The sequence below is a fragment of the Hevea brasiliensis genome, chromosome 12, assembly GCF_030052815.1.
Source record: "Hevea brasiliensis isolate MT/VB/25A 57/8 chromosome 12, ASM3005281v1, whole genome shotgun sequence".
Lineage (NCBI taxonomy): Eukaryota > Viridiplantae > Streptophyta > Magnoliopsida > Malpighiales > Euphorbiaceae > Hevea > Hevea brasiliensis.
The window spans coordinates 22,502,101-22,517,017 of record NC_079504.1 but is presented as its reverse complement, the minus strand read 5'-3'; the positions used below and the strand labels follow the sequence as shown (position 1 = coordinate 22,517,017).

At 32.9% G+C, this 14,917-nt stretch overlaps 2 protein-coding genes across 3 annotated transcripts; one reads left to right on the top strand and one right to left on the bottom strand.

Annotated features, from left to right (window-relative positions):
• Positions 1-858: 858 nt before the first annotated feature.
• Positions 859-5,056, top strand: LOC110654421 (monosaccharide-sensing protein 2). Of its 2 annotated transcripts, XM_021810408.2 has the most exons (7): positions 859-1,371; positions 1,502-1,584; positions 1,799-1,914; positions 2,181-2,741; positions 3,077-4,017; positions 4,168-4,355; positions 4,456-5,056. In XM_021810408.2, exons 3-7 carry the CDS (start codon positions 1,836-1,838, stop codon positions 4,898-4,900), a joined length of 2,214 nt encoding a protein of 737 aa, XP_021666100.2. In that variant the 5' UTR covers positions 859-1,371; positions 1,502-1,584; positions 1,799-1,835; the 3' UTR covers positions 4,901-5,056. The 2 variants fall into 2 exon arrangements, with proteins under 2 accessions (XP_021666100.2, XP_021666098.2); XM_021810406.2 differs by lacking the exon at positions 1,502-1,584.
• Positions 5,057-8,138: 3,082 nt separating this feature from the next.
• LOC110654420 (RING-H2 finger protein ATL8) lies at positions 8,139-9,435 on the bottom strand. Its single transcript, XM_021810405.2, has 2 exons — positions 8,847-9,435; positions 8,139-8,351 (listed from the first exon to the last, which is right to left on the bottom strand). Exons 1-2 carry the CDS (start codon positions 9,416-9,418, stop codon positions 8,345-8,347), a joined length of 579 nt encoding a protein of 192 aa, XP_021666097.2. The 5' UTR covers positions 9,419-9,435; the 3' UTR covers positions 8,139-8,344.
• Between the last annotated feature and the right edge of the window lie 5,482 nt (positions 9,436-14,917).

Genomic DNA, 14,917 nt, shown 5'->3' with positions numbered 1-14,917 from the left:
ATCCCATGTGGCTAATAGCGCTTTTGCGCTAATGGAAAGTGCTTCCTGATCTTGACCCGCCTCCCTCTCTCCTCTTGACAGGTAGATATTACTGCTTCATCACTCAATCTCTCCATGCAAATGACATAAACCAAACTTAGCCAACAAAACATAAATGCCACCTTCTCAATTAATTTTCCAAACTCTCTCTCCTTAAGTTTTGGAGATAAACATATAGAGTGAGAGAAGGAAATGAAGAAAATATATATATATATAATTATTTTAGAAAATAATATGTAAATAAAAATATTTTTTGATAAAAATTATTTTTTTTATTTTTTTTATTATCTAATTATAATATTAAATTAGTGACATGTATATAATACATTACCAAAATAAAAAAAATTACCAAAATAAAGAAAATTACATTCTTTTTTAAAATGAAAAAGTCATTTTTTAAAAAAGAATTTAATTTTTTTTATAAAAAATATTTTTAATTAATTTATTTTTTAAATATTTTAAATACTAAAGAAATATTTTAATAAAAATATTTTTTACTAAACAAACAGAAATGATGTAGCATGAGTTATATTATTTATCAATAAAAAATTATATATTAGATTGGATACACTCCCTTAAATTAATTGAAAATTTTAAATAAAATTCTACAAATTTGAAATTTTAATCATAACAAAATTTAAATATTTAAATTAAAATAAAAAAATACGAAACCGTTGAACTATTATAATTTAGATTTAAAAAAAAAATTAATAGAAGAGGATTTTGTTGATTGGTAACGGTAGATGTCCAATTCTTACAGAGCAAGTACAGTTTAGATCTTCATTACTTCTTCAATAAATTATTATTATTGAGATCCAAAGAGCAACGCCATAAAAGCAGAAAGTTACATAAAATAATAACAATATCTGTCCTCCAGCTCCATCGCAAGTTGGTCCATTTGGAAGCCATAGATTTGGAGTAGTAGGTTCCGGACGCCCTCTTTTGCTTAATTTTGGATTCCGTTGGTATATCTCTGCTCCAATTTTACTACTGTACAGTGGTTGTACAAAGTGGGAACCTTTCATGGTTTCTAGTGAATTTAGTATATGGGTTGTGGAGGGAGAGCCAAGAGGTGTTAAACTCTGTGGCGTGAGTGAGCGAATGAGAAGCGACTTTTTGACGGGTATTGGATTGCTGTTGAAGGCTTGTTGGGGAAAAGGGTTCAATTAATCTCAGTTTCAGTCTCAGTCTTCAAAGCTGGTTTCTTTCTTCTCTATGCCAGATTAGATTTTAACTCTTCTCCTAGATATTTTTGTTAAATATCTCGTCTCACCTGTCCCTTCCCAAAGATTCCTCAACTAAGTAGCCAGTTCATCAAGCACTTGATTATTGGTATTTTCTCTTCTCTTTAATTCAGAAGCTAAATTTTCTGTGGCACTTGTTACTTTATTAGACCTGTATCTTCTTTAAGCTCGCTATTTTCGTCTCAAGTCTCACCTCACCTTTTTTGGGCTATCAATAGGCGAGTAAATCTAAGGAGATCTCCTCTTTCTGTCTTGTTCTATTTGCTGATGTTAATTGGGCTCTTATTTTGATCCTAATCCAGTAAGCGCATTAATCCATAGCTTGTTTTCAGATTTAGTAAATTTATTTATTGGATTCTGCTCTGACTGCTTGGATTTATTGGATTCTGCTTTGACTGCTTGGATAGGTTGATTCTGTCTTTTGTAGTTAGAGAGGGTTTCTGATGAGTGCAATCAGATCTGAAGTATGTTGCTGATTTCGCTTATTGGTTATCTGAGTTATTGTTTTCTTGCAGGTTGGTTTTATTAGGAGTTTGATTCATTGGTTAAAAGATGAACGGAGCTGCATTAGTGGCTATTGCTGCTTGCATTGGTAGCTTCTTGCAAGGATGGGATAATGCTACCATTGCTGGTACTTCTTCCTTAAACATTTAATATATCGTCTATTTGATGTTCAATCACGACCATTTTGAAAGTTAAGAATCTGTATCTGTTTTGATTCGGTATAAACTTGTGGAATTTGGGGTAATAGTAATCGAGTTTGCCAAGGGGCTTTATTATTATTATTATTATTATTGTCCTTTTTGTTTGGTTTTCTCTAGCCCAGAATATCCATTCATTCTCAATGTCAAATTATTGAATGGATGCAGTGCTGCATTTTTCTTTCTGTGCATTCAGGTGCTATTGTTTACATCAAGAAGGACCTCGACTTGCAAACCACAGTGGAAGGTCTAGTTGTGGCCATGTCACTTATTGGAGCCACAGCAATCACAACATGCTCAGGAGCAATATCAGATTGGCTTGGTCGGCGTCCAATGCTAATAATTTCGTCATTGCTTTACTTTGTTAGTGGTTTGATAATGGTTTGGTCTCCAAATGTCTATGTCCTGTGCATTGCAAGGCTATTAGATGGATTTGCAATTGGCTTAGCTGTTACACTTGTTCCTGTTTATATCTCTGAGACCGCCCCATCAGACATAAGGGGAATGTTAAATACCCTTCCTCAGTTCACTGGTTCTGGCGGGATGTTTCTGTCATATTGTATGGTTTTTGGAATGTCATTAACGCCGTCTCCAAGTTGGAGGTTGATGCTTGGGATTCTTTCTATACCTTCTCTGCTATATTTTGCATTGACAATATTTTATTTGCCTGAAACACCTCGATGGCTTGTGAGTAAAGGGAAGATGCTTGAGGCTAAAAAAGTTCTGCAGAGATTACGAGGATGGGAAGATGTTTCAGGTACTTCACTCTCATTCCTTTTTTTTCCTTGTTGTCCTCTCTAGGAAAAAGTTTCAGAAATTTGTATACCAGATTCAGCCAATGGCATAATCCCTTGTTTGTTTAGCAGTCACCAGGGAGCCCTAATTAAAGTGGATGTTTGCATAATCGTCTTGAATGAAACTTGGGATTATAGTTTCATATCTTATCACAATGAGTCATTTCCCTGGGAACAGATGTCTGGACTATTCTGGCTGCTAACTCAAATCATCAATATTAAATCATCAATATTTCCATCGAAGTAGCTTATGACAACTTTATCAAGTGGATGTTGCTAAAGCTTCTAGCGTTCGCAGGTGAGATGGCTTTGCTGGTTGAAGGTCTTGGCATTGGGGGTGAAACGTCCATAGAGGAGTACATAATAGGACCTGCGGATGAAATTGATGATGATCAGGAACCCACTGCTGAGAAAGATAAAATCAAATTGTACGGGCCTGAAGAGGGCCTCTCCTGGGTTGCCAAACCTGTCACTGGACAGAGTTCTCTTGCTCTCGTATCTCGCCAGGGAAGCATGGTGAACCAAAGCGTGCCTCTTATGGATCCTCTTGTGACACTTTTTGGTAGTGTTCATGAGAAGCTTCCTGAAACAGGGGGAAGCATGCTTTTCCCTAATTTTGGTAGCATGTTTAGTACAGCAGAACCTCATGCTAAACATGAGCAATGGGATGAAGAGAGCCTGCAGAGGGAAGGTGAGGACTACACATCAGAAGCTGCAGGGGGAGACTCAGATGACAATTTACATAGTCCATTAATCTCACGCCAGACAACAAGCATGGAAAAGGATATGCACCCCCCACCCTCACATGGCAGTATTCTGAGCATGAGACGCCATAGCAGTCTCATGCAAGGAACTGGGGAGGCTGTTGGTGCTACAGGTATTGGTGGCGGCTGGCAGTTAGCATGGAAATGGTCTGAGAGAGAAGGAGAAGATGGAAAGAAGGGAGGAGGATTTAAAAGGATTTTTCTGCACCAGGAGGGAGCCCCTGCATCTCGTCGTGGGTCTCTAGTTTCACTTCCTGGTGGTGATGTTCCTGTAGAAGGCGAGTATGTCCAGGCTGCTGCTCTAGTAAGTCAGCCTGCTCTTTATTCCAAGAAGCTTCTGGATCAGCATGCAGTTGGACCGGCAATGGTTCACCCAGCTGAAACTGCCAAAAAGGGACCTGTTTGGGCTGCTTTACTTGATCCGGGAGTTAAGCGGGCATTGGTTGTTGGGATTGGAATTCAAATTCTTCAGCAGGTAAACCATTTTTTTAATTTTACTTATTTTTCCACATCTGCTTCCATTTAATTGAATTGAAATTAGCAACAGTACTACCGTGATCCACGTTTGTGGATATATCATGAATTGTGGTGAATAACTGAAGCTTTTTTTCATGCTTGCTTGCAGTTTTCTGGTATAGGTGGTATTCTTTACTACACTCCTCAAATTCTTGAGCAGGCAGGTGTTGAAGTTTTTCTTGTGAACCTGGGAATTAGTTCAACGTCTGCATCATTCCTTATTAGTGCATTCACAACATTTCTGATGCTACCTTGTATAGCCGTAGGCATGAGGCTAATGGATATCTCAGGCAGAAGGTAGTTTCTTTCTCTACATTAAGTTTTGAATCATGGATATTGATTATGTCTTTTCATTCAAAAAAGTTAATTTGTTAAACAAATTCTTCCCTTTTTGCAGGACCCTGCTACTCACCACACTTCCTGTGCTTATAGGCTCCCTCATCGTCCTAATAATTGGCCAACTCGTGGACTTGGGTACAGTCGCCAATGCAGCAATCTCAACCATTTGTGTTGTCATCTACTTCTGCTGCTTTGTAATGGCTTATGGGCCAATTCCTAATATCCTTTGCTCTGAGATCTTCCCCACCAGGGCTCGAGGCCTCTGCATTGCCATTTGTGCCCTAGTTTACTGGATTGGGGATATAATTGTTACCTACACAGTGCCTGTAATGCTAACTTCCATTGGCCTTAAAGGCATCTTTATCATTTTTGCTGTTATGTGTACCATCTCTTGGGTGTTCGTCTTCTTGAAGGTCCCAGAAACCAAAGGCATGCCTCTTGAAGTCATTACAGAGTTCTTTGCTGTTGGGGCAAGACAAGCTGCTGCTGCGAAGAATGATTGATAAAAGCTTGGATGGGCTGTTGAATCTTTTGCACTGCGAGCTGCTAAAGATGTCATTGTATTAAGAACGAAGATCTTATAATTTTATTAAATTGCCATTTTGTTTCAAATTTTTGCATTATAATATGATTAATATAGAGATACTTGATTTAGATAATGCTCTGTACTTTGATCTGTCTTCGACGGTATTGCTATTTCATTTTAAAACAAGCTCTTCAATGCAGTTTTCAGTCATCCCCATTTTGCAGTCGAATGGCATATGCTTCTGACAACCTTTTCTTCAGAGTGAATCATAAATCTTGGTTGCACATCGAGGGTCTGAAAAATCACAGACCAACAGAAGACCTGCACTGCCACGGTTTTAACCTATGACCACAGGATCATTCAGTTTGGTTTCTAGCCAATAAAATCAAAGTAAAATTAGGGCGGCTTTTGAGGATTACCCTTTTCTTTGCTTCTTGTACAAATGTTTCTGCAAACGAAAAGGCCTCGTCTTTCATTCCATCAATGCGCAGTTACTCCTACTCTCCTCCATTGCATTTGCTCGTCACCAGTAAGCGATTGTTTACTTTTGAATTTAAGTTTACATATATATCTCCCAACAGTGCCTCTGACTCCACATCAGAATATTCATGTATGCTTCAAATCCAATGTTCTGTCCTTTTTTGCTCCACTATTAATGGCCATGCAGTTATTTTAGATTTTTAAAAAAAAATTAAAAGTTTTTTTTTTTATAAGAGATTTAGGAGTAGAGGCTTAAATCGGGTTTAATTTTATCATCGAATCAAGTCAAGTTAGGAGTATAAAAATATTATTTTAAAATTAATGAAATTTTTTTAACAAGAATTAATAGATTTTAGTTTACATTAGAATCATAGATTTCGAATTTTAATTAAAATTAAATAAAAACTATTACTCTATATTTTATTTAAAAACTATTTAATTATTTTAATTTAAAATTAAATTTAATGTATTTTAATCATAAAAATTTTAAAATAATTAAAATATAAGTTAATGGCATTAAAATTAAATATAATATATTTTAATTATAAAAATAATTCAACAATATTTTTAATAACATTGAAAATAATATATTTTTTTTTTCAGAATACACTTTTTTGACATCGCAGCTATAATGGAACCTAAATGATGTGATAAGACTACTAAATTACTATGGTTGCATGTTACTATTCTTTTTTATATTATTTAATCGCATAGATGCTTTTTTTTTTTTTTTTAATTTTATAAACTTCCTCTTTTATTTATTATAGGTAATATTTAGATTGAAAATTTTTAGATGTGAGATTTCGTAAAATTCATGAAAATTCATTATTTAATTGATAAAAAAAAGGTAAAATCTATGGATCAATGAAAATCCCTTATCAATCCACCACAATCTCCTATTTTGAAATCTCCCCTTCAACCTTCTAATAAGTGGATTTTGTGAAATTTCTCATTTTAATGAATGATAAATTCTTTAAATAATTGTTTTCTTGCCAAAATAGTCCTCAAATTCATGAATTTAACCTCTATACTAAATTAAATATATATATATATATATATATATATATATGAGTTAATAAAATTAAAATGAATGATTTTTAATGTTATTGATTTTATCAAATTGTGTAGATTTGAGATTCCCTCAATTCAAACATCACCACAATTTTTTTGATAAATTTTTATCTAAACTTGATTTAATGTAAATTTAAGAGATAACATGTATGATTTTCCTTTAACTTTGTCCTCCACACAGGCCACAGCCACCATATTTATTATTGTTGTTAATTATGTGCGTACTACCCCTATTTAAACCTTGCTTAAAATCCCCCCCTAATATGGTGGCCATGGCCCTAATCACTTGTGGTAAGGTTTAATTAACAATCAAAGACAGGTGTTTGACAAAATAAAAAAACTAATGGTGTCCACTAATTTTAAATGGAAATTATACTTAATTATCCTTCTCCATTCAAGTTGAAAAGAAAATGTAAATGCATTTTACTCATGATTAAAAGAGTTGGCTATATAATGTATTATTTTTCAATGGTGTATTTATGCTTTAAATTGTGAATTATTGTTTTTTATATTATTAAGCAGTTGATCACTAAATTATTAATTAAATGGCTTAATATTGTGATTTGTGAGAGATTATTGTGCAGAGAGCAGTATAATGAAATGGGTTATTGTGGTGATTTAGTGGGTCACGCAAATACAAAGCTTATTTAAATTGGACGGCTCCAAGGAAAATGGAATAGATGTCTTTGAATAAAGAAGTATTATAGCCATTGAAGTGGATTAACAGTACAATATCTTTTGTTAGGTCACGACGAGAAAGGAGAAGGCAAAAGTATTCAAGTGGGTAATTATATAATTAGAATACATACGTTTGGTTGATTTATAAATTCAACCATGAACCAAACCAAACCAAACCAATTTTGGCATTAATTGTCTTCCAATAAGATAGGCTATTTTTATGAATGGAGTATAGATATTTTAAAGAGAATAAATCACAAACTACTTTTTAAAGCAAATGTGATTCAAACCCTTTTATTATTTAGTCTTAAATATCGGTGTGGTGGTAAGTAGACGACCCTAATTGGTTAATAAGATAGGTTGCAGTCATGAAGGATGATCGTTGTTTAAGATTTACGCTATTTGGCTTCACTTTCTAAAACTATTTCTTTGTTTGAGGGATGTAATGAAAGAAGAAGAAAACATCACAATTGAATTCACAGCTCAGAAGAAAAGTAGAAATTGTCTTAAGGAATTGCTGTTGCAACTGCTGCACTCCCATTCCACTAGAGCACCAGTAAGCGAGAGGGAAGCTATCAACGAAAGCATTTTGTCAACACAGGCTACGTAACAAACGAGCTTGTTGGGGTTTGTCTCCCTGAATTAAGTCTTGGCATTGAGTTATTTTTCTGTACAATTTTAAATGTTGTGTAGAAAAATAATTTTAAAAAAATTATTTTATTATTTTAATAATTTTATTATTAAAATTAATTTTTAATTAATTTTTAATATTTTTTAATTAATATATTTAAAAAAATAAAATAAATTTCTCAATAATAATTTTAATAACAATGTGAAATAAACCCTTAAATGGCCTATCTAGACCCAGCCCTGTACAGTCCATGCTGAATTTGAAATAGACCGCGGCCAGATTTGAGCCATTGAAGTTGGTCCCATTTGTTTTTATTTTTAAATTTTTTATTATATCGGCTCCACCATCAATTAAATTAAAAATAAACTCAATTGCATCACTTCATGTTAATGGGCAGTGTATGCATGCATCCAAAGAAAATGGTCTAGTTTCAGAGAAGAATTAACCAGCTACAATACAAGACAAAAATGGGTCACTACTAGCAACTCCCTTCCAAGAGGATAGAAGAAAATGCCCAGCAAACAAATTGCTCTCTCTTGAGCATAAAAAATGAACTCAACCTCAGTACCTAGCAGCCACAGTACAAGAACTGGGTGAGAGAGAGATTACTCTAAAATGCAAAATTACACCCTAATCAGTAATTAAGTACACACCCAACACTGATTAATTATGACTTTCTGTTTGGGTTATTTTTTTGGGATTATTTGGAATAATCCATTTGTAAGATTCTTATATAATTATGCATAATTTTTATTTGTTTTAAATAAATGATTTTTTTAATTAAAAAAATTGAAAGAATTGATAAATTGATTCTTCCAAAAATTAAAGTTTTTTTTTTTTTTTCAACACGAAATCAAATGATTTTTATACAAACACTACACATACATCGCTACTTAAAACAAATCAAATCAAAATACACAGAAATTCTACTCATTCCATGCTTCAATCTTCTTCTTCTAATCCTAATTTTCTGCTTTTGATCAAATTTAGATTCTGGACTAATAGCCAAACATCTTAACTACTATCAAACAAGAAAGAAAGATAAGAAAGCTAAGGCAAGAACCTATTGGCGTCGTCTTCCCTCTCTTTCAGTCTAGCCTCCGTTTCAGCTCCGCCGCTCGAACTAGCCGGCAAACCGCCACACTTCTGACACCTGGCCACCACCAAAATCTGACGGCATGATGGGCAGGATGAGTGGGACCCTAGCCACATGTCGATACAGTTCACGTGGAATCCGTGACCACAATGAGGCAATACTCGGATTTCGTCACCGGTTGAGAATTCCGTCAAACAAATTGAGCAATCGGTGAATTTGGCAGCAGAATCGGGGGAGAAGGTCTGTTTAGGGAGGGACTGGAGGATCTTCTTCTTCAGACCTTTGTTTGCAGCTGAAGGAAGGGGGAGCGGAGATGGATTCGGAGACCTGGAGTTGGCCGTGGAAGAAAGCCGTCTAAGCCAGGCGCAGCGCGCCACAGCTATGAGTCCCAGAACGCATATAAGAGCGCATAGAAGTGCAGCCAGTATCACCAAGAAATCTGAGTCCAACGTAGCCGGTTGTTCCGACGATTCCAAAGTAGTGGTGGCAGTGCTCGCCGTCGAGTTTACGGCGTCAAGAAATCTGTAAGGACGAGTCATGTGAAGAGAGAGAGAGAGAGAGGAATTCCCCCTTCTTTCCTGGTGTGTGACAGTGTGGGTATAACGCAGTCTTATTATTATTATTTATTTTTTGTTCTCTGCATCGTGATTTAGGTTAATCAAGTACTGCGTTTATATTATTTTTACTTTTTTTTAAAAAAAATTATTTTTACTTAAAATATCCACATGGCATTTTAAAAAACATACATTTTTTAGATAAAATAATTTAAAAATAACTTAAATTGTATTTTGGAAAAATGTATAATTTAAAATAAATGAATTAAAAATTAATAAAAGACAATGATGCCACATGAATAATGTGTCACCCAGTTCGCAACAGAGACGTGCAGGATAAGAGGAGCGGTGTTGCAAGTAATTTAACTTTTGTTAATATTGTCGTTTACCAATTAATTACCCGCTACTTTTGAATTGATGTCGTTGTCCTAAAAGAGGTAAATCCTCTTTATCTTTGATCTCTTGTTACATAAAGTTCTAACACAATTTTCTCTTGCCTTACCTTGCTATGTGTCTCTTCGATCGACACTTCCTTTTAAGATTTTTTTTTTTATAAAAATTAAGAAAATAATTAAATAATTTATTTTTATAAAAAATATTAATAATTAATGAAAATATTTTTATAATATTTTTAAAATATAAAAAATTATAAAAAGAGATAAATGTATGAAAAATAATAAATAAATATAAAGTTAAAAAAATAATTAATAATTTTATAATTTTTTAAAATAATAAAAAGTGAGATAAATTTTTATACTAAAATATCACTTGAAATGGATATAAAAATAGCAACGAATTAAATTTTTATGAATACTCAATCGAATCAAATTGTAATACGACAGATTTAATAAATTTAAATTTTATATGTTTGATATTTATTATTTAAATTTATTTATATAAATATTTAATTAAATATAAAATATATATTTTTTATAATAATATTTATAAATTTTATAATTTTATTTTAAATAAAAAAGAATTTAAATATTTTATAAAATTATTAATTTTTTAAAATATAAATTATCAATAAAAATAATTTTTTATATAAATTATTAATTAACATATATATAATTAAATAAATTTGAATATTTTTAGAGTAATAGTAATTGAATTTAGAATAAATTCGAGTAATTAATAATAAATTTTAATTAAATTTATAATAAATTTAATAAAATATTTTTTACAGGTATTTTATCTATTGCAACCCCTAAATTGAACAAGTAATATTTTTTACTGCTAAAATTGTGTTTTTTTATTTTATTATTAAAATTAAATGAAATTTAAATGTATAATAGGTGTGTTGACCCCACAAGCTCAAAGGAGCATAGATTTTGATGATACCAAAATTCAACTAGAATCAAACTAACATTGTTTTAAGTGTTGTGTATCTCAAAGAAAAAGGACAAAAAGATTTCATGATGGATTCGTGCTTATGAAGAAAGGATGACATTCTAAGGATAACACAAGACGAAGCAAAAGAGATAAAAGAAGAAAATGTTACCTTCCAAGGCTGCATTGAACATCAGAAATGAAGGTACATCTAGTATAGAAGTTAGTTTTAATTTCTAGAATTGGTTGTGAAAAGAATTGAGGAGTAAAAGTCAATGATGCTTATTTTTAATCCCTCAAAAGATTTTCTTTTTAAATATCATTATTGGCCTAAAAAATGTTTAACTATGATTTGGTGTAAAGTTTTATAGTTTTGAAAGTTATGCAGAAAAGTTTTCCTGGTATGCTAACTGGTTTGCTACTTATTTTAGTATGCTAACTGGTTTACTATTTTCTCAAGTACGCTTAATCGCTTTCAACTCGCACAACATCGCAGAAAACGACAAAATAACGGCTATTTTCTTGAAATTCGTATCTGTAACGTTCAAATGAGTTCTGCAACGGTAAAAAACGTTCCAAAGCTATAAATACACCTTCCTTTGGCCATTTTGCACTTAATGAAAGTCCCTCTACTGTTCAAAATCTTTAAAGCTTTCATTCAAAGTGCTCAAAGTGATTTATTGCTCATCATTGGCTTATTTACTCAACTCTTCTTTATAGTTTCTGTTGTAATTGAGTGAGAGTGAGTTTTTAAACACATTATTATCATTTGTGAGAGGTCATTCAAGCACCTATTGAAGCTTGATTGTGATAAGTGTTTGGGATAACACTTGGTAGAAGTGTGAAGCTACTTGTAAAAGCTTTGTTGAGAAGATTTGTAAAGGGCTTTGTCTCTTGCCTTGAAAAGAGAAGAATAGTGGAGTGAAGACTCAAAGTGGGATCTTTGAGAGAGTGGATGTAGGCTAGTTAAAGCCGAACCACTATAAAAATTCCAGTGTTCATTTTCTCAACCCTTGCTCTTTACATTTTTGCAATTTAGCTTTATGAATGATATGCTTTTGCTGATATGAAAATTGATATCATATCTTGTTGATCTTCCCGCTATCCGAGAAAAATAGTTTCTTGCAAAATCTGTGATATCCGATATATTACATTGGTTATCTGTTGTCTTTGTCGGATAGGATATATGGTATCTTGCTCTAGTTCTTTGTGATAAAACGTATTCGGTTCTTGATATATTTCTTGAATGCTTATATAGTGCATTATATCGATTATCACGATTGCATACACAACCTTGAGTCAACTTGTCAATAGAGCTATATTGTTCATTTTTCAAATTAGTTAACTTAGTTTAACCTAGATGAAATTTACATAGGTTTTGAGAAAGAACCTAAAATTGTTTTTAAAGTCCAATTCACCACCCTCTTGGACATTTTTTGGTACAACAATTTGGTATCAGAGCCTGTCTCTCTTGCTTGAGGATTAAACAACTTAGATTGATCCACACACATGGCTAGTTCATCTAGAAATTCTGTTGGTATACCTACCCCCTTAGCTGAAGGTTATTCCATCACTAGACCACCACTTTTTAATGGCACAAATTACTCCTTTTGGAAAACTAGAATGAGAAACTTTATACAATCTGTTGACATTGATGCTTGGAGAATAGTTAAAGATGGTCCTTATATTCCTTATAAAACCAGTGAAGGAACTGTACAAATTCCTAAAGCTGAAGTTGAATTTGATGATAATGATTGGAAGAAAATTTCTACAAATGCCAAGGCTATTAATATTCTTCATTGTGCTCTTGATATTAATGAGTATAATCGTGTTTCAGGATGTCAAACTGCAAAAGAGATATGGGACAAACTAGAAGTCACATATGAAGGCGATGTGATAAAAGAGTCAAAGGCAAACCTCCTCATCCGTGATTATGAATTATTTGAGATGAAACACAGTGAAACTATTCTTTGAGATGAGTACAGTTCTGAGACCTTGTAAATCTACTTAAAGCTCTTGGAAAGAGATTTGAAGAACAAGAACTTGTAAAGAAAATTCTGAGGTCTCTTCCAAAGACGTGGGAAGCAAAAACTCTTATTCAAGACACCAAGGATTTGAAAATACACCTATGATGAGTGATTGGTTCTCTCATTGCACATGAGATGATTTATAAGAAAGATGAGAATGAAGGTGATCAAAAGAAAAAGAAAGGGATAGCTTTCATATCCAGAAAAGTAGATGAGAAAAAGAAAAATGTTGCTCTTAAAGCTAATTCAAGTGATGATTCAAGTGCTTCAAGTGATGATGATGAAGATATGGCTATGATAGTCAAAAGATTCAAAAGAGCATTTAGAAAAGGTGGAAGCAAATACAAGAAGTTCACAAAGAAATATGCTCCAAAGACTCCAAATCATTCAAGTGAAATAGTTTGTTATGAGTGTAACAAACCAGGCCACATTAAGCCAAAATGTCCTACATTGAAGAAGAAAACCAAGTTCAGAAAGGACAAAAGCAAAAAGGCAATGGCAGCAACTTGGAGTGACAGTGATTCTTCATCAAATGATGAAACAAGTGACAAAGAGGCTGCAAACACTTGTATGATGGCAATTGAAGAAAAAAGGTGAAAGCTCACACATCGAAGATAGTGAAAATGAGGTAAATCTTGAACTTTCTAATGTTGATGAATTAGAACTTGCATTTGTGAAGACATATGATAAGTATAGAACTTTTAAAAAGAAATGCAAAATTTTAGTTCATGAAAATTGTGCTTTAAGATCTGAAAACATTTCATTGAGTATGGTTTCAAAGGAAAATGAATTTTATAAATCTCAAATGAAATCATTTAAGGAAGTTAATGATGAGCTTCAAAAATCAAAAGAAGTGTGTGAACAACTTCTTGAGAAAAACAGAATTCTTGAAGAAAAAGTTGAATCGTTGACAAGAGATTTAACTAAATTTACAAAAGGGAAAGAAACACTTGATATACTTCTTGGGAATCAAAGATTCACAAATGAAAAATCTGGAATTGGATATGATGGATTTATGAAGTATGGAAAATACAAACAATTTTTTGTTAAAGCTACTTCCGTTTCCCAACCGAGTATTACATGCTTTTATTGTAATCATAGAGGTCATATGATTAATGCTTGTCCTATTAGGAAAGGAACCTTTAAGGCAAAAAAAGTATGGGTGCCTAAAGGAACTCTACCTAATGTTACTAACATTCAAGGACCCAAAGTTGCTTGGGTACCTAAGAACAGTTAACTGATTTCAGGTCTGCCTAAGGAGTATGCTGGAAACAGAACATTGGTACATTGATAGTGGCTGCTCTAGGCACATGACAGGAAATAAAGGCAAGTTTTCCTCTCTTACCTTGAAAGAAGAAGGTTATGTGAAATTTGGTGATAAAAGCAAAGCTAAAATTGTTGGATGTGGAACTATTGGTAAAAATCCTTGCATTGAGAATGTTGCATTAGTTCAAGGGTTAAAGTATAATCTTCTAAGTGTTAGTCAACTTTGTGATAATGGTTTTAAAGTGATTTTTACTTCTACACATTGTGAGATTCATGGAAATAATGTTATGTTTGCTGGTGCTAGAATAGATAATATTTACCTACTTGATTTAACAAGTCTTGAAGAAAATTGTGAAACATGTTTTATGACTTCAGATGATAGTGCATGGTTATGGCATAGAAAATTAGGACATGCTAGCATGAGTACACTTGCTAAACTTTCTAGAAAGAACCTTGTTAGAGGACTTCCAAAGCTAAGATTTGAAAAAGAATTTCAATGCAAAGCTTGTGCACTTGGTAAGCATACAAAATCATCTTTTAAATCAAAAAATGTTGTAACTACGTCTAGACCATTGGAATTGTTGCATCTTGATCTTTTTGGTCCAATCACACCTAGAAGTCTAGGAGGCAAGGCATATGCATTTGTAATTGTTGATGATTTTTCAAGATTCACATGGACTTTCTTTCTTGCTCATAAAGATGAAACCTTTGATATATTTGAAGCTTTTTGCAAAAGAACTCAAAATGAAAAAGGGTATTGCATTACATCTTTAAGGAGTGATCATGGAAAAGAATTTGAAAATAATTTGTTTGAAAATTTCTGCTCTCAAAATGGTATTTATCATACATTTTCAGCTCCTAG